Source organism: Caretta caretta, chromosome 8, assembly GCF_965140235.1.
Source record: "Caretta caretta isolate rCarCar2 chromosome 8, rCarCar1.hap1, whole genome shotgun sequence".
Lineage (NCBI taxonomy): Eukaryota > Metazoa > Chordata > Testudines > Cheloniidae > Caretta > Caretta caretta.
The window spans coordinates 50,666,975-50,692,132 of record NC_134213.1 but is presented as its reverse complement, the minus strand read 5'-3'; the positions used below and the strand labels follow the sequence as shown (position 1 = coordinate 50,692,132).

At 41.2% G+C, this 25,158-nt stretch overlaps 1 protein-coding gene across 4 annotated transcripts in view; it reads left to right on the top strand.

Moving 5' to 3' along the window:
* Positions 1 to 25,158, top strand: part of COP1 (COP1 E3 ubiquitin ligase) — a 225,155-nt gene that overhangs the window by 147,661 nt on the left and 52,336 nt on the right. For all 4 annotated transcript variants that reach the window (XM_048860296.2, XM_075131476.1, XM_048860294.2 and 1 more), the window contains exons 15-16: positions 339 to 455; positions 21,029 to 21,146. In XM_048860296.2, coding sequence (XP_048716253.2) covers positions 339 to 455; positions 21,029 to 21,146 — 235 coding nt within the window. The remainder of the gene's footprint in view (positions 1 to 338; positions 456 to 21,028; positions 21,147 to 25,158) is intronic.

Here is a 25,158-nt window from a genome sequence, read left to right as displayed (position 1 = left end):
CTTGGGCGTACTGTGATTACAATACGCAGCTAGACACCTGCATGAGGTTCCAAACTCCAAAGGAATGCAGGCTTGAATCCTGTAATATTGTGTGTAGAAGTGGTAAACTACTGTTGTGCTTGAGACTGCGCTGAAAATTGATCATCAACCAAAAGCCGTCTTTTTGTATCCACTAATTTTGTTCACCCTCTCAAAGATATTAATAATCATGAAAATCCCTACAGGCAAGTGTGTGACAAGTGGGAGCCTGTTTGAGTACTGACCATGTTTTTAAATCTTTCAAAAAGCATTTTCAGCCTCACTTACTTATTTCTGCCTCTCTTGTTTTTTCTCCTCAGTGAAGCTGTGGTCTACCAACCTGGATAATTCAGTTGCAAGTATTGAGGCCAAGGCTAATGTGTGTTGTGTCAAATTCAGCCCCTCTTCTAGATACCATCTGGCTTTTGGCTGTGCAGGTAGGTAACAGGTGTGTTTTATAGAGGAACAGAAGGGGTAGGGAAAGAGCAAAATCCCTCAAGTTTCTGATGATTCCTATTTGCAACCAAACAAGATACCCCTCTGAGGCCAGATTCTTCAAAAGACTTCTGGGCCAGATTTTCAATTGCTCAGGCCCCACAGCTGGGGTTGGATTTCTACCGCCATTGTGACACTGAGGTGGCAAACTTTTTGAAAATCTACTCAATAATTGATACTTAAATTGAAACTGAGATCTCTGGAAAAGTCTGACCTATGAAGAAACTAAGGCCTTTTGTACAGGGCCAATTAGACCACCGCAGACTGGGCGGTGAATTTGCCCTGAGGTAGCCTGATGCCACCTAATTTTATATAACGAGGAGTCCTTGTGTCACCTTAGAGACAAATTTGGGCATAAGCTTTCTTGGGCTAAAACCCACTTCATCAGATGCATTGAGTGAAAAATGCAGTAAGCAGTATAAATATTACAGCACATGAAAAGATGGGAGTTGCCTTACCAAGTGAGGGGTCAGTGCTAACCAGGCCAATTCAGTTAAGGTGGAAGTGGCCTATTTTCAACAGTTGACAAGAAGGTGTGGAAATGGGCAATGTCCACCTTAATTGAATTGGCCTCCTTAGCACTGACCTCGCCCCCCCAATTTGGTAAGACAACTACCATCTTTTCATGTACTGTAATATTTATACTGCTTGCTGTATTTTTCACTCTGTGCATCTGATGAAGTGGGTTTTAGCCCACGAAAGCTTATGCCCAAATAAATTTGTTAGTCTCTAAGGTGCCACAAGGATTCATAGTTGTTTTTGCTAATACAGACTAACACGGCTACCACTCTGAAACCGAATAATCTGTGTGCACCTTGCTCATGTGTTAACAGCTTGTTAATATGCTATCTAAGGGGACTAGATCATAGTGCTACAACAAACTCTTAGCATGCATCAGCAGGAGCACATGGACAGTTAGGTGGCTGCAGGCTAATGTGGGGTAGATTCCTACCTCAGCTTGCTGTTATGTCATGGCTTGTCGACACAAACGCTAAGCTACTATGAGAAACTAATATCCTCCAGCCTTAGAGATACTTTATTACACCTAATTATTTTGTTGGTCTTTCTTGCCTGATGTATAGTTGCAGTTATGTATCACTGTATGTGAGGCTCTGTAAATAATACAGAACTGGGGGCGCAGTTGTGATTGCATCTCAGATACCCTGTGAGGCATAGGTTTAATGTATGCATCGAACATCTGGAGTTTTACTCTCTTCCTACCACTACCTTTCTCCTGTTTCTGGTCCTTTGGGGCAGAAGAGGGATCTTGGCTAACTGTGATTTTATAGTGGCAACACTGTGGGGAAGAAATTACATTGATTTAAAATAGTTTAAGTTGATGACCTCACTAGAACTTCAAAATGGATGTAGTTTTGAGGAGTGTGTAAACCTAATTTGTTATTGTACATGGAAACGGCTGGAAAATGGAAAAATAACTCTACATTTCCTCTTTCCTTGTGGTTTTAATGCACTTGTAACAAGAATTTCTGATGTTTTGTACACTCTGAACTTTTGGAGTTATTTAAATACCATGTTTTTACCAACAGTTTGTCATCTCATTAAAAATTCACAGTTCCAGGCAGGCCTTGCTTAGATTGTGACTCTTAAGAAGGAAAAAAAAAAAATGAATTTTTGATGCACTGCAAAATGGATTGAAGTTGGAGTGTGTAAAATATTGATTTGCTTGATAAAGGTAATCTCACAGGTTTAGTAAACTACATGCAAAAATAGAGTTTAATTACAATGTTCATCAGCAATATTAGAATGTAGAGGACCCTATGAAAGATTTTAGGGAAATGAGTGCAAGAATCACCACTGACAAATGGAACAGCTGCAAATAGAATATAGGCATAAAAGACATCAAGCACCAGCATTTTTTCCTGTTAAATCAGATAACCATAGTTGCAATTTATCTAAAATGTACTGGGGCCTAAACTTACAAAGCACAGATGAAAACTAGATCAAAGTCTAGGAAAAATGTTAAAACTGCAAGACATGGCATTAAAGCAGTTTAAAATGTTCCATAAGCCATATTGGACTTTCATCCTATGAGCAAGATTGGATTAAGAGGCAGTAACGTGTTGGAATTATTTGGAGATTTTTAGATGACTGCATTTTGAGAGCAGCAGAAAGGTTTGACTAAAATGCTGTGGAGCAAAATGGCATTAATAATGGGGAGAAGTAGCTGGGGGTGGGGGAAGGAATAAGTTGAGATCGATGTGTCTAAATTCTGCTTGGTACTTGGGGGGAGCTGAGTCTATAAATCCAAGTTAAAATGGATATCTGGCCACTTAATGATTTGCTATAAGAATCCAGTGACGGCACTGAAATGGTGGGAATGACTTGCCCATAAAGGCACTTCTAATGGATCTTGTAGTCACCAACTTGTTTGAAAATAATTTATGGAATAGATTACAGAATGGAATAATTTAATAAGTTCTGGAACCCATTTTTAAACTTTACAGTGAAACAAAATATGGATGGTAAGTGCAGATACAGGCTGTGTATACAGTTCATTGTATTGTTGGGTAGGTAAAGGGATTGTTGGGTAGGCAAAGTTATTTTATTTCTCATATTTCCCTTGCAAATACCAATTTCAAATAATCATAGATTTTGCCATCCCTCTCAGCACCATGTGGGAACCTAAGACTGACTGTAAAATAAAATGCTACCAAATGAAATTAATAGGTAGCAGGTTTAAAACAAACACAAGAAAGTAACTTTTTCATGCAACACACTGTCAACCTCTGGAACTCCTTGCCAGAGGGTGTTGTGAAGGCCAATACTATAACAGGGTTCAAAAGGGAGCTAGATAGATTCATGGAGGGTAGGTACATCAATGGCTATTAGCCAGGATGGGCAGGAATGGTGTCCCTAGCCTCTGTTTGCCAGAAGCTGGGATTGGGTGACAGGGGATGGATCACTTGATGATAACCTGTCTGTTCATTCCCTTTGGGGCACTTGCCATTGGCCACTGTTAGAGTACAGGATACTGGGCTTGATGGACCTTTGGTCTGACCCAGTATGGCCGTTCTTATGATCTAAAACAAACTCACTGACTGAGAACTAAAGTAATGGGCTGCCATTATGTAAAATATAGCATCTCTGTCCTCAACTCCATATACATTCATGGCAGGTTTTTTTCCTGTTAAGTAAATTGATGTTTCAGTTACTTTTCAGTGGTATAATTAATTTGTAACAACATAGGCCATACTTTATGGCATTATACATGCAGTAGAATTTTGTACAGTATTCTTTTAAAATTATATGAGAAGAAATCCTACTCCAGCACTCACATTCCATTACTTTTCCTCTGCTACTTTTTGGTTTGCAATACCTTACACAGGGAGAGGGGGAAATGTTACACACCTTACAGGACTGAGAGTTCATGTAACAGCCAATTATGCAGGTGTTTAACATGGAACACAGCGTGTTTCTATATACCAACTTCATGAACTCAGATCATGAAATCAGAGCAGCAGTTCTCAAACTTCAAGAGTCAGCATCCCATATCTAAAATTCCAAAGTGCTTTGCAATACTGCTTTTATGATTTTAATCAGTGTAGTTATGAAGGATCCTTCTGCTGATGATTTACTAGTGCGGTTTTCTAACCCACCTGTTATCAGCGGTATGCATACCACAGTTTGAGAACAACAGAATTAGAACACGTTCTGGAGAGGAGCAAAGGCTTGTGTGGTGACAGAGCTTCATGCTTGATACTTGAGACATAAATGGATGAAGCAAATTATAAAACCAATGTGGTGTGGAGCACATTTTCAATTTTTTTCTTGTATGCTGAGTAGGTTATAGGCTGACGACTCTATGGAGGGGAGTTAAGGTGGTTTAGGTCCCTTGTTTGCAAAGTACAGTCTTCACTATATTTCTTGGAATTTGTGTTTAGCATCAATTTTTTTGAAAGCTACATAGTCCTTGCTTGAGGTGCATATTACCTGCAATCCAATGTATCATTAATGAAGTCTGGTGTTGGGGCATGCATAAAGGAAACTTGCACCCTTGTGCTTCATGTATATGCTGTCTGTATTGCTCACCAAATAAAAGGAATGTACTGAAGTACTGAGGTGATTTGATTCTGGTCAGAGGCCAGGCAGAAAACTTTTTGGCACAGTCACTGTGAATTAGGGCTCTTTGCTCTAATAGATTTGGCTACTGTTTTACTTACTGATAAAACTCTGCTGACTCCGCTCATCTGCCCATTGTAGTTCATATCATACAATTCCTTTTGATGCAGAACAATCCTTTGTATTGAGCTCTTGTCCTGGCTCTGTCCCTTAATTGGTGGCAAGAGAAGAAAATGGAAGCAGATGACTTAATGGTCACTTCTAAAAGGAGGATATGTGGTCTGGTAGGCAGAACTATGCACTGAGAGTCAGAACAGAGTGTGGCTCTGTCACTTGGGCACTAGACACTTTGGGCGAGTCACTGATGTCCTCTGTGCCTCATTTTGTCTAATGGAAGTAATAGCCACAGGAAAGGGGTGTTGTGAGACCTACCAGGCTGTAAGATTTTGAGATACCTTTGGTGAAAGGTGTTCTATATTTATGGAATATAATTATATAATATTTACTTACAAGCACTTCTGCTTCCATATCAAGTATTGAACTAAGTTCACATTAGGTGCCCTGGAGAAGTACATGTGGCCCACAACTGGCACGTTAGCCACTCCTCTAGGAGAAAACCCACAATGACTTTCTGTGGCTAATGCTGATGTGATGATTTTTTCTTTTCTCTTTTTTTTTTGGACTGTTGACTCTGAAAGCACCACCTAAAGCTTATTTTGACCAGATTAAATTTAGAACAAACTATGTCTGACACAGAGAGACTCTGCTTGATGTAGGACTTGGGTTTCAGTTTTATGAAATACATCTCTTAAAAGCACAGCCTCACCATGGCAGAGGGAGGAGGTAAGAAACTGTTTAACTGCAACCTGATGGTATCTGCCACAGGGGAAAGGGCATTTAAAGAGAAAGATCCCAGCTGTCTGATTTTAATAAAATATTCTATTTGCATGCTTACTGAGTTGAAACATTCTGCAGTATAAACTGTAACCACTGCCGAATACAAAATACAGGTAATTTTGTGGTCTCTTCCTCTTTTTTTAAACAAGATAGTATTTTTTTATCCTGAAATTAGTGATATAAATCATGACCAAAGTTGTTGTTCTTCCCCAGCAGTAACACACGGATGCCTTCTGCCCATATATTTCCCAGTAGCACAGCTTAGAAAAACTAGTTGACTGAAAATGTATGCAGTTTGGACCTAGATTGTTTAGCTTGTGTCCAGATTTGGTGTGGCTAGGCTGTCTGTTAACTTCAGCATGCTAAATATAGCTGATATGGTGAGAATAAAATAGTGCTGTAATGCTGTTAACAGCTACCATTGACTGTTTATTTCCCATAGGCAGTATAGAGATCAAGCCATCAAAAATTCCCTGATTCCTAGCTCTTGACACTAGAATGGTCTCCTGTTGGCACTATTATTATGTATTTGTATTACCCTTGTACCTAAGAGCCTTAGCCATGAACCACAATCCCATTGTGCTGGGTGCTTTACAAATACAGAACAAAGATAGCTCTTTGGAGGAATAGGTTTACAATCTAAGATTAGGTAACACATGGATACAGGGGAATGAGATTACAAGGAAACAATCGGACAGTTATTGGTCAGCATGATCTGTACTGGTCTCAGCCCAGCAGCAGCCTAGCAGTAAGCATCACAGACTGTAGCCATCAGCACTAACAGGTCTCTCACCTTTTTGTCCTTTCTCTTTCTCCATTCCTCTCAACTCACAATGATACCGGACTTGAACACTTCCTAGGAAAAACCTTTTCTTTAAAGTCCCCTCTACCCTAGACCAACAGAGATGATTTTACACAACATGTAGAAAATAGGTTTTTTAGCAGTGCGGTCCAATGAAGACTCCCTGAAAAATCAGTAAATCACTCTGCATTTTCTCAGCCCCTTTCTCTGCACCCCTTCTCACTTATTCTGAATAAACAGCAGGGTCTTTTTTAAAAAAAAAACACAAACAAAAAAAAACACTACCACTCTTGTATCTTGAACTGCTGTGTTCTGCTCCTTCTTTCATTCAATTACTTAGTGAAATGGCACAGGGGAAGGAATGTTTGTATTTAACTCTTTTTAGTGCCTCTAGTCAAATTTCCAAAGCAACATTTTCACAGCATTTTTTGCCCCTATTACCAGGCATGAAGAATTGGTTTTTCCTTTAGATGTCCAAATGGGATGATACTAAAAATGAATTGTTATCCTGCATGTTTATCAAATGCATGGTTTTTTTCCCCTCTGCATCAGGTTCAAGATTGCTTTCCGAGGAAATTGAGTCTAAATCCATAGTAGAGCTATTTAAATCCAGGATGTTCTTAATGCAAGATGCACAAATATAACTCTTCAGAGTCCATATGAAAGAGTTGGTAGCATACCAGCACCTGCACATTCATGGGGTTATATGTGAGCTCAAACTAAGAACCTCTTTCTATGTTTTCTGGGGAAAGAGGGCTGTCTGTTTATTGTCCACTCTCTACATATCTACTCTATGGTCACCATAGTATCTGAGCGCCTCAGAACATTGAGTTCAGACTTGCAGCACCCCTGTGAGCTAGGAAAGTATTATCCCATTTTAGAGATGGGCAACTGAGGCACAAAAAGATGAAGTGACTTTCCCAAGGTTGCAGCAGAGCCAGGATTTGAACCCAGATCTCCCACTTTGCATTAACCACAAGATCATTATCTCCTCCTTTGGGTTTTCAAGGGGTGCCAGGTAGCCAGTCCTCTCTTTTAGGGTCTTTAGAGGGCCCCATAATCCAGAGACCAGTTTCCTAGGGAACTGAAAAGTAGGAGGAAACGAATCACTGGGATTCTCGAGCAATTGCATATTAGGGATTGTGGCATCTGCCTCATGCCTAGAGAGAGCCACTTTTAAAATTGAGCTTTCCAAAATACAGTAAAATTGTTGTAAACTGTGTGGTTACCCTGAAAACGTACATGCTTGAAATGCCTTCAGAACACCTTGATTTTTCTAAACTCGAGTAACTTTGCTTTATCAGACTTATTTGCTTGTTCATGTTTAGTTTGTCAGGTTGCTGTTATGCTGAACAGAATAGAGGAGCTAGGACTAGAAGAGTACTTTAGTGACTAACGTTCAGGATAGGAGGGCCTGTCACAGTATGGAAGGCCTCTGCAGGGAACAGAGCACATTCAACAGTCCTCAGTATCCCAGAAATTCAGGATACTCGCGACTTTGAATAATATAGCCTTAAATGCATAAATCAAATGAATGCTTATCCAGTGGTATTGACGTATGACTGAGGATGCAGGATGCCAGCCAGTGATAATGGCTCATGTTAGAACATGCAAGACACATGTTGCTATGCCAGTAGCTTTGTTTTCATTTACAAGTATTCTCCGATCTCTTCCTGAAGACCTCCATCCGGTAAACAAAAAGTCCTGATGCACTTCCAGTTCAGGACCCCATCCAGCTTCTTCAGCAGCCTTGAATGAAGCTGATAATGCACTGTATGTCCAGGACAGACCACTTCTTCGACCATCCATATCCAGTGGAATATTGATCACTACAATAAGTGGAGCACCGACTTTCTCCAATGTCCTGTTGTAAAACCAGTCTTTCAAGCTGCTTTAGATTTGTGTGCTTCGACTGCTTTGTGTCACTTTCAGCTATTAATGGAGGAGCAATGTGATATTAATGACCCAGAAGATAGATTGGGATGTTTCTAAGAGAATGTGAAGGCTTTTCAGTTAAAGCAAATTCTTACCTTAATAGGCTCTCACTGGTAAGTACTTAGCTATATTGAAAACCTAAATTGATTCTCAAAGCGTCTCTTGTGAGCAGACACATGGTATGTTTGGAGTGGGAGTAGGTTGATACTTTGGAGTTGGGGTGCAAGTCACCTTTTTCTGTAAATTTATGGGGAGATTTTTCCAAAGGCACAAAAGACAGTTAAGCACTGAGCTCACTTTTTGTGTCTGAAAGTATCTCCCTCAGTGCTCTTGGAAAGTCCCCAAACTGGTGACATTGTAGACTAAAGTCTTCAGCTGTAGAATAGATATTGTATGGGGGATGTACAGAGTTTCTCCATCACTCTACATCAGCCTTGACCTGCAGGGGTTGTTCTTTTGGGGTGTTCAGTTTCTGCACCCAGTCTTTAGCCTCTGAAACCACCAACAAGCATACCAGTTTTGGTCGTGGGTTAGGTAAGTGGATTCTTGTCCTCTTGGAAACTGAAATAAACTCATTCCAGTGAGGTGATCAAACAGCCAACAGATGAAACCCAAGTACCACATTTGTTCTTATTTTCATTGAAGGAGTCCTCATTGTTTCCTCACTCTTTCCTTGCAGAGTCCAGATCCTGTTGGTGTGAGGGGAATCTGTGTTCTGAAAGTGTGTGGTGTTTCACCTAAATCTGCCTTGAATATTTAAACATATTGATTACTCTTAAAGTAAACTGGGTCCATTTTTCTTAGCACAGTGTTCTGAAAGTTTCAATTTTTAGTAGTCTTCACCTCATGTAAATTGTAGAATGTACTTTATTAAATTTCTACTTACTTTCAACTGCCATTTTGCACCTACTGCTGCCTTGACACGCACTTGCTGAAAATCTTTTTATGGCACCAATAGTGTCAGAATCCATGGTGCTAGAATTTAACCATTTCAATTGTGGTCTAACAAACACAAGGTGCAGCCATACTGTACTATCTTTTACTTATAGCAAAGCTGGTTCATTTGTAGCCAGCACTTGAAATGAGGACCACAAAGGAGAAGCCCAAATGGTGAAGAAAGTAGCATTGGTGATGCGGAAGATGAATCTTACCTTGGTCAGCAACAATTTGGGAAACTGATTTGGTAAAAAGAAAAGGAGGACTTGTGGCACCTTAGAGACTAACAAATTTATCTGAGCATAAGCTTTTGTGAGCTACAGCTCACTTCATCGGATGCATTCAGTGGATCCGATGAAGTGAGCTGTAGCTGTAGTTCACGAAAGCTTATGCTCAAATGAATTTGTTAGCCTCTAAGGTGCCACTAGTACTGCTTTTCTTTTTGTGAATACAGACTAACACGGCTGCTACTCTGAAACCTGATTTGGTAAAGGTAGTCACCTCTTGTGATCATCTGAAGAACTCTTCAGAAGAGTAGAGTAGTTAAATTTGTGTAATTATGTTCCTCCTAGTTTAAAAAAAAAACAAAAACACTAATTTCAGCTGAATAAAGTGGTTTTTCTCTTAACTGTTGTGTTTAGTGTTGTATCTGTGTTGTTCTCAGGGTATAAGACAAGGTAGGTGAGGTAATACCTTTTATTGGACCTTTTTTTGGAAGGGACAAGCTTCTGAGCCTCACAGAGTTCATCAGGTTTGGAGAAGTTAGATTATCCAAACTAAAATGCACAATGTGACAGATCCTTAAACATAAAGGGGTCACACACAACTATTGTGTAACTGTTGGGAGAAAAGTTAAACGGTTGCTAGATTTCATCCCAGAAGTTACTGCTCTTCAGTAGTGGGTGAAGTGATAAAATCAGTTTGAAAAGCTTCATTTGATTATCCAGAGAAAAGGATAAATCTGTCATTAGCAGAAATTGATGTGTTAATTGTTTTGCTTAAATACTCTTTTCCTGAACATTTTCTTACAGCTTAGTTGAAGTCATTTAGCCATCGTCACGAAATTATTAAATTTGAAATGAACCTCGTAATTCAAGAATAGAAAAGGCAAGTCTAGATTCATCTTTTTCAAATTGCTGTATCCCTTAGAGAGAAGAATGCTTTCCCACTTTAGGAGTTCCCAAGGCAGCAGTTTCATTTGGGAGTGTTCCAGCAATTTACTCAAAGGAATTGCTTGATGGAATGGCACCTTCTGTAATGCTTCAACACATCATATTTTTAGTATCATAATACTATGCTGTATAGACTGCTGCTTAGGCCCAAATTAACTCCTCCAGTTCCTTATTCCAGTGCAGTACCATTTAGACCTTTTTAATGTGTACCATTTGCTGCATTTCACTGAAGCTTAGCTCAGAGCTAGTAAAGCCTGTGGCCCCTGAGTGTGCAATATGCTGATGCTAGAGTTAGTTTACTACAGATTATATCTATATTTTATAGAGATTTTTATCACTATCTGAGCACTTAAGCATAATAAGAATTCTAAGGGAAGATGATTCTACTAGAATTCCGCACTAAAAACTGGGTTGAGAACATTTCCTGAAAGTTGCATGGTTAGGCAGCCAAATATCGGGAAATGTCAAAACTAAGGTTCCATGTGCAGCTGTAAATCTGCCCCCTCATATATGCTTTGGTACAATCTAATTACATTGCAGACTGTGGTAAATTGTTTTACCTTACATAAATGTGCATTATCTTGGTAATATTTTTTTTCTTATACGTGAGCTTGTACGTTGGGCCCATGTCTGCACAGTGGATGCCCTTGTGCCTCCCTCTCCAAGGGCATAAAAGGTAGCGTGGGCAAAACCATCCCTCAGTTCCTTTTTACCTTCCATGGATGAGAAATGGAGCCCTTGCCGTTTCCTCTTTGTGTGCTGTATGGTTTTGATACCATTGTGTGTGTAGATAGTAAAGCAATCATCGTTTCTCCTTTTTTTCCCCTCCAGTTGGCTAGATATTAAACCTCTTATTTGTTAGTTACTTCCCTGGTACTGGGATTTATTGCTACCCCAAAACAAGTCCCTTGGGATTCAAAAGTTGGTCCTTCTATTATGCAGCTGTTCCACTTAATGACGGTGCCTCTTTTGCCTTTGAGAGAGGCATATCACTGTTAGATACTCAATCTGTTGCTCTATCTCCGAGAGGACACAGGTAGAGTGAGGCTTGTCTTAAACTCTTTCTTCTGGAGAGCTCAATGAAAGCCTCCTTGTTACCTGTGGAAAGGGCCTATTAGGCCTGAATAGGCTTCCTCAGATAATGCTCCTGTGAGTTGCTGCTGACTTTTAAGTGACTGAAACCTTCATTAACTGAGAACATCAGAGAAGCGAAGTCCTCCTCTGACCAGCCTGAGATGGGTAGGAAAACATTGTTTCCACAGTGAATGCAGACCTAGGCCATGCTCCCTGGCATCTAGTAAAATGAAGCATAGATTTTTCTCATCTCCCTTCCCCTCCCTTCTTCAGGGACCCCTCTCATGAGCTATTGCTGTGTAGCAGCCCATATAAGATGACATGGGATCCAAGAATCGAACTGTGACAACTAACACATCTTGAAAAAGATCAGTGCTGCAGATGAGCGATTCCATTCACCTAATTCTGTGTCTCTTCACCATGCTAAGTCTTAGGATCAACAAAGAAAAGTCATCACTTTACCCAAACCAGAGAATAGAGTTCATGGGGGGGGCTGTATAGATTCCACATCAGCCAGAGTATATCTACCACAGGGGAGATTCAAGACTATGGTAGACCTAATCAACCAGCTACAGGCTCAACCACCCTGTCCAGAAAAATTATCACTATGCTATTTAGAATTCAGAGAGGGCAATATGTCTAAGTATAAGCAAGGGATCCCCAAGTTGCTGAGTTTTAGTTAGCCCTAAAGAGCATACTGTGACAAAGTTCCTGCTCTACCTTGGTGGGTCTTGCGCTTATTGGCGGATTTGCTCGCCTTGGAGCTTCACGGCAGCCCTCAGCTTGGCCGTTTTTCTGAACCCACAGTCCAGGTCGACGACTCCTGTGTCTGACCAGGAGTTGGGCGGATTTGGGGGGAACCTGGGCCCACCCTCTATTCCGGGTTCCAGCCCAGGGCCCTGTGGAATGCAGCTGTCTAGAGTGCCTCCTGGAACAGCTGTGTGACAGCTACAACTCCCTGGGCTACTTCCCCATGGCCTCCTCCCAACCCCTTCTTTATCCTCACCATAGGACCTTCTTCCTGGTGTCTGATAATGCTTGTACACCTCAATCCGCGTTCACTCTCGGCTCCTAGTGCCTCTTGCTCCCAACTCCTCACACACACACACCACAAACTGAAGTGAGCTCCTTTTTAAAACCCAGGTGCCCTGATTAGCCTGCCTTAATTGATTGTAGCAGCTTCTTCATTGGCTGAAGGCATTCTAATCAGCCTGTCTTAATTGTTTCCAGAAGGTTCCTGATTGTTCTGGAACCTTTCTTGTTACCTTAACCAGGGAAAAGGGACCTACTTAGCCTGGGGCTAATATATCTGCCTTCTGTTACTCTCCTATAGCCATCTGGACCGACCCTGTCACAATATAAAGTGTGCATATGTAGCAGCTATTATCACCTTTTGGAACCTAAATCTACAACTCATTTGTGTGTGTATATTTATCTGCTTTAACCTAGTAAATAACTAATTTCTTTTTCCTAGTTTTAGTTATTTTATTACAGGATTGGCTACAAGCATTGTCTTTGGTAAGATATCTAACCTAGAATTAACCTGGGATAAGTGACTGATCCTTTGGGACTAGGAGTAACCTGAATATTGTGATTTTTGGTATAAGGGACTATCCGTCACAAAGGCAAGCTTGCGTGAGTGGCAAGATAGACCAAAGGGGACCATCTAGGAGTCCACGTTAAGGCTGTTACAGTTCTTGAAGAATTCACACTTGATACTTGGTTGGTGAAATCTAATTATAGAACATGAAACCAATTTGGGGTTTGTGCCCTGGTTTGTAACTGTCTGCCCTTAGGTTTGCACCCACGTTTGTGAGCTACTCCAGACAACCTGACTGTCTATCTGACAAGAAACCAATCTTTGAATTGTCTTTTTATGTGAGAATCCTCTGCAGATCCGGTCAAATATTCACAAGATTTTCCACACAAAAACCTTACATTTTTCCCCTTCCCATCTGAGCCCTGGACCCAGCAGATTAAGATCTCTAATGCTGTATGTCTCTTTTCCCTCTTAATATGAGACAAATTATTTAGTGGAGATTTTATGGGCTGCTGTGTCAAAAGCTTTAGACAGTCAATAAAAAATGTCCCCAGTGGGTAAAGATCATTATCCATAGCCTGATGAATGTCATCTGTAACCTCAAGCCATAGGGAACCTATCGAATGCAAAGGTTAAAAACCAGTCTGGCAGTTCCCATCAAGGCTGCTGTTCCCTTCATCTACTCAGCAGAGGGAGATACAGCTATATAATGAAATGCTAATGTTGAGCCACACTTAAAAAAAAAATGCATTGAATTTGATTCTAGTGAAAGAAACAAAAACCATTGAATGAAGCAAGGCATGTGTTGCAGGTAAGTGCTGTGCAGTTATCCCCACAGAGTTCTGTCAAAGAACAAAACTGCTAGCCTGTAACACCCTGCTGTCCTGGTTGTGAGCGTCTCAGGAGCCATGTGCCAGTTGTTAGCTCTGATGGCACTGCCAAGGATTCAGTGGCCAGACTTATTTAATGTAACTCAACCATATTGAAAACTCTGGTAATTCTATGGTTTCCTTAGTTGTCACTTTTTCAGATCTAGGCAACGGAAAATAAATCCAAAGAAACCTTGAGTTATGCAGCTCTTATATGGACTTTGGGCTGTCAGATACCAGCACAGCACCTGGGAGAGTCAGACTGAAGTGAAAACTTGCTTTGGTTGCGTTATCCCACTTTAATGCCCCTTATTGGGTAACCATTGTTAAGCAGCTAGAGCAACCGCTCTGAAACAATACTTAAGAGCTCATTGGACTATGGGTTTGATGTTTGTGAAACTGGTCAGTATATAGACAAGGGACATAAGAAATGCACAGTGAACCCAATATACCCAAGTCATTTCAGGTGCACTCGAGAAATACAGAACAAGAACTTTGTTCCAGTTCACTGCTGTATCACTAGGGTTTCACTTCTAGAAAAGATTGCTAGGAGTCCCATTAGGTGACAGAAAATTGTTGTTCATAGGCAGACTGTCCTTGTAATACAAAGTGAGGAAACTCAGTGTAAAAATAGAAGTGAAATACAGCAGATAAATCAAAAAGTTTTCTGTTTTTAGTTGCAGAAAATAAGTTCTTGTATTTGTGACTGTTTTTGCTAGTACAGAAGAAGGCAGCTTGGACATTAATGTGGTTTTGTAAACATTAAGTGAAGCATGTAATGAAGATGGCTATGCTAGAGTAAAATTCCTTGTACTGTTGTCCTAAGGAGAAGGCAGGGCTAGGAGAAGTGAAAGGTGCATATCTGAGCTCTCCCAATGCCATTGGTGGCTCCTAATAATTATATATGTACAGGCAGGCATTGGTGTGATGTAGTTTTATCTCTGTTCTCTCCCAGTCATGTGACTATTATGTTGCAAGGGGGAAAATAGCATGGTGTGTTTGTTTTAAAAAGTTGAATCTGTTCCTCCTCCTCAGTATAAGTGTTCTGTTTAATACTGTCACTGTTAAAAAGCCCTTTGCTTCCTAACTACGTTGAACCCAGCTATAATTACCTTTGCCACAACACTCAAAACAACTGGCTCTCAAGGAAAGTGTCGGTATTAGTGATGGTAAATTGGTTTAACTTTGTCATCTTTCTCAGTGGATTCTCATTACTTTTCTTCGCAGTTCTTCAGTCTACTGAATTGCAACCTCATACCAATTCAGATGATCTCCTTAAAATTGTAGGTATTAAGTATGTACCAATGTTGTAGGTACCTGGAGTGCACCAGCAGGGTTCACACGGAGCAGTTAGAGCGCAACAGGAAGTTTGTGGTTTGAGCAATTAATCCAGTGTCCCAAACCCACTGACAGTCACTGAGACTTGCCTCCTATTAGACCCTGCTCGTGTAGTCTGCAGGCGAGGAGAAGCCAAAGGGGCAGGAGGAGGAGGTGGTAGCGGCAGGGGAGAGAGGGAATGCAACAGACTAAGGAGAAGAAGAGGAGAAGGATCATCCTAGGAAGGCAGTCCAGGTCCCAGGACTCACCAAGTTCATTAAGGGTTCTAGGTGACCTAGGAAGGCATCTTTTCTGGGACGAGTCCTCCCCTTCTCTTTGTATGGGCATCGGAGATCAGGGTCCCAGTTTCTACCAGGGGAAAGAAGAGGTCCAAGCAGCTACCCTAACTGCTCCCTAATTTTTTTCATAAATATTCCTCAGAGCAATGTTGGTATCTCTTCTTTTAAGCTTCTGTTTCTAGTAGCAATTGCCTTTGTGTGTCAGGTTTCTGAGATACCAGCCCACACTTACATGTCCCCGATTTAGGTTTCCATCAAGATAAAGGTGTCTTATGTACTATGCCATCTTCAATGTATTTGGTTTTTTTATCAGAATCAGGAGATGGCTTTTCTTCCCTTATTCTTGTCAGTAACATAAGGGAGGAAGCTTCAAAAACCTGTTGGAGGGTCATGAAATTATATCTATGCCCCTAATTTTTGTTGCTATTTTTATTCCAGCCAGGGATGTTACTTCTAAATCAAGCAATATGGCATTCGTGCTGGGCCTTCCTGCTAACATGAGCCTTTGGCCAATTATGCTGATATTCAAATTCTGCTAGTCCATCATTTTGTGCCTGTTCAGCAAAAATCCATTAAATTAGAGCATGCTTTCCCATGGGAGGATTACCACCATTTTCCATCTAGAAGCATCTGCAGTGCGGTGTTTAGTCAGAACCTCAGCTTTCTCAATTCTTCAGATTTGACAGTGGCATGACTGCGTACCCATTGTTTTTACCACCGAGTAAAATTTGTTTAGAATATGCTGTATCACTTCGAGATTCTGCTTCTCAGTTGTGTGTGTGCTGGGCACTCATGTCCAGATTTATTCTGGGGGGGCAAAAAGCCTACCAACTCCAGTCACTTCTGAAAGGACTCTGAGTTGATGGGTTGCCATATACGCATTTTGGGCACCTTCCTCCAATCCACATATTCTAATTACCTGGCCCGATAGACTGGGAAGGTGGGGTGGGGTGTGGGAGCATATGGTGTAATAAAAGCCCCATTTATGTATAATCAGAAAAGCAGAGATTCAAAATATTAATATCTGCTAGGAAAGACATTGTGATGCTATACTGTGAGTTGCCAATGAAACTCATACCAGAAGGGTCAACCAGCCCATGGGCTGGTTCTTGCCCACTTGGGGTAATTATCAAGGCCCTGACTTAATTATGACCTTAATCTTAAGGGGTGCTAATCCTTAGATTTAAATTTGACACCCACATTATTTGGAATTACCTTTAGGTGCCAAGTTGCTATCGTCTGTGTAAATTGGGTAATGTGCAAATGAGCAAATAAAGAGCAGATAGGTAGTACTCCATTGTTTGTTTGAAGCAGAATGCAGCAGTACTTTCTCTAACTAAAATTTACCACATAAGAGCTATATTCTGTCTCTGACCAAACTTCAGTTGTTTCAGTGGGAGAAACTGCTGTGGTTCCAGAGCCGTGTATGGCCCTACCTTTGCAGATCCAGACCGTAGTTAAAAATGTAATGTGGTTCTTGCATAGAAGGAAATTGGCAACCATATGCAAACGTGGTGCAAATCACAGTCCAAAGAGTGCTTTGAGAACAGAAAGGTTCTAACAGACCAATTACGTCATACTTCAAGCACAGTAAGGCAGCTGCCTAGAGCATGAACTAAAACAATATACTGTTGACCCACCATACATGAAAATTGCAGCTAACTTTGCTCCACTCCAAACCTCTGCTCCTTGCATACTAACTGATATCCTACCCTATGGCTCTCTCCACAAACCTATATATTTTCTTGAATTTACATTTCACCTGTCTGACTTCACATATGCCAAACAGCACATAGCCTATATTCCTAACTGCTGACTTAATGTATACTTAACAGTAAATAACTTTGAAAAACAATTTAAATAAACAATTGCTTATTGCTTCTTGAAGTGGATTTATAATGTGCATAAAAATTTGAAAATAATGTAATTTGAATTCTTCCAGCATTTCCAGAAATGGCAGACTGAGAGGAAAGGCTCGCAAAAATGTTTAGCTCATGCTATATTTGAAGTGCTAATGGTGGAAGTGATAAAGTAGTTGATGTGGAAAGTGAGCATTACCTAGAGTTTCTGGATGGCTGGAGAGATCAATTGTTCTGGTCTTCTGTTTGTGTGTTTCACTACTCTAGCTGTTCCAGAATCCAGGGAAATGTACAAAACTGCCCTACATTACCCATTCTTCTCTAACCCGTACTACAAAAGAAACTGCTTCTAAGGTCACCACTGATTGATAAATATCATGCACTTTGTGGTCAGAAGTTTTGTGGTGGAGAGAGACACTTCTTGGTCAGATGTCACTTATACCTCAAAGCCCAAAACATAGTCTACTCCCTTTTGAGGTAGACTGTCTTTGAGCACTTTGAAGAAACATTATTTAATACAATGAACTGGAGTCTGGGACTTTTCCAATAACTGTAGTTGATATTGGCTGCTCTTTTTGCCTTCTGAGGCAATTAAAGGAAAACTGTTGTGTGTAGTGTGACCTGGCTCAAAAAACCTGAAGCATTTTTAGAAGTGAACAGCAGGGGAGCTGCTTCCAGTAACATTCAAGTTAACAGGAATTATTAGTGTCTTACTATATCAACCATATAATTTTAACCCAGAATAGGGCAAAGCATTTGTATATCTCAGGCAAATCAGACTGCATAAGAAATAAGCTTGGCATTTGAATGGCATTCAGCATAAGGCTTTGATAGTAGAAAAGTGGATTCAAAGTTGAAATTGATGTAAGTAAGTCTGCTGGTCTGGGGCAAAACCTTTGTGTTTATGCACATCGCAGTATTGTGGCAAAATTCCACAGAGAAACTGTGTAATTACTATGTTTGTGGCTAAGGAAAAAACTAAAGGCAAATAGCAGAGTGCTGCAGGTCAGAACTGAAGTGTATTTTATAGAGCTGAATGGAAAACTGAGCTATTACGGTGTGGTTTTAAGGGACACAGGCAGAATTTTTGAAGGGATGTGTGCAGGGAGAGGGAATATTCAGTGTTTTTGGGTGCTGTATTTGGCTTTCATGATTAGAAGTGTTGTAGAAAGTTCAGTAATGTCTAACCCAAGATAGAGGGGAATGCCAGAAATTTTGCCAGTTGTGGACAATCTCAGTTCATTATAGTTCACTGGGAGAGGCTTCTGCTAGAATATCAGAAATGCATATTTTTCTCATTTTGCTTGGTTTTAAAGATCTGTTTTCTTAGCAGATGGCTTTTTTTTTTCTTGTTTTGTGAAGGTCCATATGGCCTAAAAGAGAGTCTCTCTTTAATTGTAAAATGTGACCACCTGTTCTGATTTTAATGAATGCAATGAGCTTTAGTCCTGATATATCTACTTAAAAATAGCTACTTCAGTACATAAAAAAACCAACCTTGGTTGGGCACAAATATGGTCACTGCTGAAATAAGCAATTAATAATTAAGTGGCTAATTTTAGAACCCTGTGGCCTTTCTGTTCCCTTGGACTTTCACTGATCCAAGCAGACAGTGATTGATTATCCTGCCAGCACAGATAGGCGCATTGTGCTGGGGCCAGATGCCAGCACACTTGGATTGTTTATTGCAGTGTTTAGAAGGTAAGTGCAACTTCACATATTATCTGTGCAAATGGATGCAACCTCCCATCTACATTAATCTGCTTATTCCATTTCCCTCCCCACCCACACCTCTCCTATCACCACCTGAAGTATGAAATCTGGAGCACTCAGAAGGAATCTTCTGTTTAGATGATGATTGTCCAGCCGGAGAGGAGGCTGATTCCAAATAAAAATAGCTTTTAAATGGCTTATACAGTAACAAGTTCCTAATGAAAGACTTGTTGGAACCATCCAACTTGTTAAAGTAACTGCAGCCAATTCAGTGTTTCAGGGTTGCCAAATCATGCATGTTTGCCAGAATACAGAACACTTACCATATTTACCATATTTAGGCTGGGATTTTTCAAAGGAGCGAAAGGGAGTTAGGCCCCACATCCCATTAATGGGACTTGAGCACTTAATTCTGCTCAGCACCTTTGAAAGTTTCTCCCTTACTGAGTGAGCTTGGTGCATCATTTCATTCAGAAGCAGATTACAGTATTAAAACTGAAGAAATTACCTGGGGTTTTGATGGATAGCGGGCTAATATTTGGTTGTAGTAGAAACAATAGTTCTTGAGAGAGAGCTGCCAAAGGCAGTCTTTCAAATGATTTTGAATGCCAGTGGTGGTGGATGCAATGGTTGAATTTCAGCACAACAGGGATTACGCTGGAAACTTGTCAAGCAGCTACGTGGTGGAAATCACACAAAGTGACTGCTTTTGAGCATTTGCGATATACATGGACAAGAGGATGTGATTTGAAAAAAAGATAAGGAAACCTCTCCTTTTACCAAAATACTCTTTCCATGTTGATGTACAGAGAGAAAACTAATCATAAAGGATGTTGGGTATAAAATGACGCCTCTACCTGTTTCTTATTTTACTGAAGCTGTGCTTGACAGAACCATTTCTCTAGCCCCAGACAAACGATTTATGTGCTTAGCCAGGTGAAAAGCTGCCATTGCTTGTTAATAGCAGTTTTGTAACTGTAACCTAATAAGTTTAAATCCAGTTTTCTCTCTAACCACTTAGATTTCCAAACAAACTGGGTATTATTTATAAGACTCTGAATATTGCGTTGAAATTCCAAGTGAACACAAAACTTACTGAATGTCTGTAACTATTGGCATTAAAACCCATTTAAATTTACTCTTTGTAATAAACCCCAGTTTTGAGGTTTGGGGTGTTTTTTTCGGGGGGGGGGTTGGTTTGTTGGGAGGATAATGAGAGAAGGATCAACCTAAGTTTTCAGTTGAGCTCGAGATCTATCTCATATCTATGTGGGAATGGGATTTTTGTTTCAGTTTCAACCGATGTATAACCTGTTCTCTCCCCATCCTTCTTTCTCCCCGTTTTTAATAATACCGGTCATTGGTTAAATAAAGCTCAGCATAAATAATAGAAAAGTGAGGAAGGAAGGAGTTGATTGATCTTGTTGGACTGAAGAGAATGTTTGGTGTGTTCTTGGGTTTGGGTGAGTTGGGTCTTTCCCTACTGTTTCCTGGGAATTGACATTTAGCTGCACAGAAATTTTAAAATGTAGTGTTACTTGCGTAGTGATTCTTTTTATGTGGTTATGGGCATGCAGTACATCTGAAATAGTTCTTAAAAGAAGCTAAAATCTAGTCTGCTTTCCCTCCTTAGCCAAAATGCCAATTCTCTCTTGATTTGAAATGAATTTGGAGGGAAGGTGGGAGAGAAGGGAAGCAGAAGTGTAATATGCTAGAGTCCATTTTGGATAAACATGAAAAATCTAGCCCATATTTTCCATGTTCCAAGTTCAGCAGCAGGCTGAGTCTTCAGCCTATCTAAATCCAGTGCAGACTGTTTGCTAAGAAGCTTCACCTAGGTCAGAGTCAGGAAAACCTTAGACTGGATTTCTGTGCTTCTTCCTCTACTTTAGTACCTTGTGGCATTGTGTCACGTCTCTTATTTTGAACGGATTGATTAGACATAAGAGAGTGATTATCACAAATATCATTGCCTCCTAACAAGTTCTGCCTCTTTACTCTCTCTTCCCTGTTTGTCTCTAGATCACTGTGTTCACTACTATGATCTTCGCAACACTAAGCAGCCAATCATGGTGTTCAAAGGGCATCGCAAGGCAGTCTCCTATGCAAAGTTTGTGAGTGGAGAAGAAATTGTCTCTGCGTAAGTATTTCCTATCATGTGGGCTAAAACCATTACAGTCATAGACTCAGAAAGCTGCTAAGAATCATTCTTGACTGTTGTACATACAAGATTGTGTGGGTGAGTGTATACCACATACTTGCAAATTGTCATTATGTTAAATAGCAGATTGCTGTGCTTTGTAGAACAAAAATAGAAAACAATTTCCGGTCTTGCTTGGCTTTGCTGTCTCATATAGCAAGGAGTTTAAGAAAAATATCAATACAACTGGATTATGGCTTATGATCATGATCCCCCCCCATTCTGTAATATAGCTGTTTTGGAAGGAGTAGATGGATGCCACAGTGTGGTGATATACTGGTCTCCTCCAAAACCCTGAGTGCAAATTTAACTTGGGTCAGAAATAAAGGAGAGGAGGGGCTAAGTTTAGTGGTCTAATGGACAGTTGTCCATATTGGAAACCATACCACAGTTTCACAGATCTTGATTAAACTAGCATTTTCTGCTCTAGAGGTCTAGGGCCAGAACAGAATGGGATGTTTTAAGTCAGTACTGAGATAGATGTATACTGGTTCAGTACTACAGCATGGAGGATACTGTAGGTCAAAGTAGCTTAAAGGCAGAGCTGTGTGATGGAAACTTCCACAGGGCTTTCCAGTGATGTCTGATTTTAATCAGTACCATATTCATCTCATTTTCATTAGCTTAACTACTCTCTAAAAGGTGCACATTTGTTTGCAGAATTTAAAGCAAATTAATCCCATGCTTTTGTTGAACTGAATGCTGTGTAGAAATGAAGTATTTTGGAAAAGTGGAAGGCAGGCAATGTCGTAGATGCATGATGAGATGGCACATCACACATGGGACATATAAGGACGAAATGGCACTGTCTTGCTTGAGAGCTGGCCATCTGAGAATGCTTATTCCACAACCCCAGGAGGGATACTGATAGAGCTGTCAGCCTCTGATAAGGCAACAGCAGGGTTGCGGGGACTGTGCGTGCAGAACTGGGACATCTTTTTCTGCTGCATGCTGAAATTAATTTATAAAAAGTAGATTGCTTTCATTTTTAGCTTCTCAAAATTTGGGAGAAGAGATGGTAGTAAGGTTTCTGAGTACCAAAGATTAACTGCTTTAATCAAAATATGCATACAAATAATAATTCTCTTTATTTCCAACTAAAATCATTTAATAGATGGTATTGATTTGTTCAGCCTTGTTAAGTTAGGCTTTGACCTCCGGCAGTGTTCAGAACTGCCTAATGTTTAGCAGGGTCCATTGATCATGTTGCTGCTTTACAGAGAGTTTGATTTTGACAGAACAGTGTATTCAGGATAATTTTTTGAAGAGGATGTGAAGTGGAGGAGTATAAGGTTACAAAGAGAGAGAAGATCAGAGTTTTCTTCCTCTCCCTGCTGTGTAGTGGTAGGTAGATTGTTCTTGCATTATGGTGCTCCTATCTTGAGCAATGAAAACATGATTAGAGGTTGAGATGAATTTGTTAACATTAAATGCATTCCATCAACAATAGATTTTAACTATTTTTATTTTAATGAACAAGGATTTAGACTGTATGACACTAAAACACAGAGGTTAAGTACCTATATATTAGGATCTTCCTGATGAATTGGCTGATAGCACAAGTGAGCAGAAGCAGTCATAGCATTCTGACAGTTTAGGAGCTGGGAAACAATTGTGTTAGTGACTCATAGATGTGAGGTTAGCTAGTCTGTGACTGGTAGCAACCCATAGAAGGTACAAGAACTTGTGTTTTAAAATCAGTAGTAGTAGCTGCCCTAATAGTACAAGGAGCCCCTATATCTCTGGGAGGGCAGGCAAAATAAAATTGTAACCCCTCTCTATTTCTAGAAAATACTGCAGCACTGTACAAATGTGAAAGCATAGCAAAGGGAAAGGGAAATGTCTGACAAGCTCTCTTGGCTAAGGCTTATAAGATCAAAGGAGAATACACCACCTTCTTTGAATGATGGTCCTGATGTGTATATCCTGTTGCGCTTCCAGGCTTCAAAATACCTCCCTCTTCTCCCCCCATATATCTGCCTGACTCAGCAAGGAGTGTACCTCCTGCCACAAGGTCTGACTTGAGAGTGAGGGAATCTACTCCAACAGATCCTCTGTTGAGAGACTTGTCAAGAAGGCAGGGAGCATCCTCATAACCATGAAGCAAATCCTCCAAGTCTACTCCAAAGAAGTCAGATACAACCCTGCCTAAGTTGAGCAAGTCTTTCTGCTCAGCCCATGAGGGGACTTAGCATGTCCAAAGTCTTGGGGTCATGACAAGAAAACCCACAAATTCAGGGTTCTGTTGCTACCAGACCATGTGCTGGAAGCAATGGTGCCTCTGGTACCAATTAAACCTAAACACTGGGAACTGATGGCACAGAGAAAAAGGCACCATCAGGCACCTCAGCCACTGACTGTAATAGTTCTACCTTGCCTGACTGTGGAGCAAATTATAACTGGTCTGGCTCAGTTGGTTCAGGCAGGCAAGACCCCGCACGCTCCAGAGAGAGCAAAGAATTATGCTCCACTTGATGACATCTTTGCTCTCCTGGATCCCTAGTCTCCATTGCCAACAGGTCCTTCCCTCACGAGGGAGGACCTGACTCCACTGGAAGATGCATCTTGTGGGAGGAGTCTGTCTCCCATTCCATCATCCAGTCATGGTTTCCCTCCAGCGGAACTGTCTGTACCACTGATAGATCCAGAGTCCGTCCTTTCTTGGAAGACTCTGAACCACCCGATGAACCAGTCTCCTCCTCTGAGGCGTGTCTGTCCAGAAAAGGGAGCCTGTCATGGGGTCCACTCCCTGTGAGCAGCACCCCATGCTGGCTGTCCTGGGGGTTAGCTCTGCCCGCTTGCACTCTCCTTGTGATGATCTCTTCTCCCATCTGTCTTGCTCTGCTGCTTTGCTCGCTCCCAGGACTGAAGCTTCCTCTCTGTGGCTTGGCCCTCTGGCCAGGTCAGTAAAGTCCTCCCCTTCTGGGGAATTCAGTTTTTCCAGACTTGCTGTCCAGCTGGTGTCTCCAACACCCTTGCTACTCCACAGTGGCCGATAAAGGAATCCAGGCCCACCCTTTGCACTGGGTTCCAGCCCAGGGACCCTAAACAAGCAGCCACAGTTTGTACAGTTCCACTTCTTGCTGCTGTTTCCCTGGGCTTCTTCCTTTTCTGGGTTTGACAGCTTCCAACTTGCTCCACTCAGGGAGTGACTGCAGCTTTTCCCAGCAGCCCCCTGTCTGCAGACAGCTACCTGGTTTTATACAGGCCTCTCCTCTTCCTGCACAGGTAAGCCTGTTCCCAATCATGGTGTCCTTATAGCCTAAGGCTCCTCTGCTTGCAGCCTAATTAGCTGATTTGGCCCACCTGGCCTAATTCAGCTCTTTCAGGGCTAGTGTGGGGAGTCCACTCCATCAGAGACACGGAGCAGTCTGGGACCAGCCTCCACCTCAGCAACTGCCTCGGAATATCATGGGGACCTCTGCAACCACCCTTTGAGCTGGCTTATTGGCCATACTGGGGACTATAGCACCCATACCATCCCACAGAGTCGACACAGTGCTCAACAGTTTGTCCACTTCTCCCCTCCAAAAGGATTGTCAGAGCTTCCTCCTGACCCTGAGGAAGATTGAGCCAGAGCCAGTGGTGCCACTGGTACCAAGGAGACCATTCTAATCTCTGGTGAAGCAGTCACTCCAATGTCTCTGTCCCTGTTGATGACCATAAGCAGTTCCAGGGACTGTTATGTAGGGTTTCAGAAGAGCTACAGATCTCCCTTGAGGAAGCTCAGGATCCTCTACATAAACTCCTAGACATCCTCCAATCCTCGAGATCCAGCCAAATAGCACTTCCTGTTAATGAAGGTATTTTGGAACCAGATAGAACAATCTGGCATTCCCCAGCAACTTGTGCCCTTACCCTAAAGGGCAGCAAAATGTTAATTTGCCCTAGCCAGAGGAGTGGAATTTTTCTTTCAAATTGTATTCCTAACTCTTTTGTTGTCCAGGCTGCC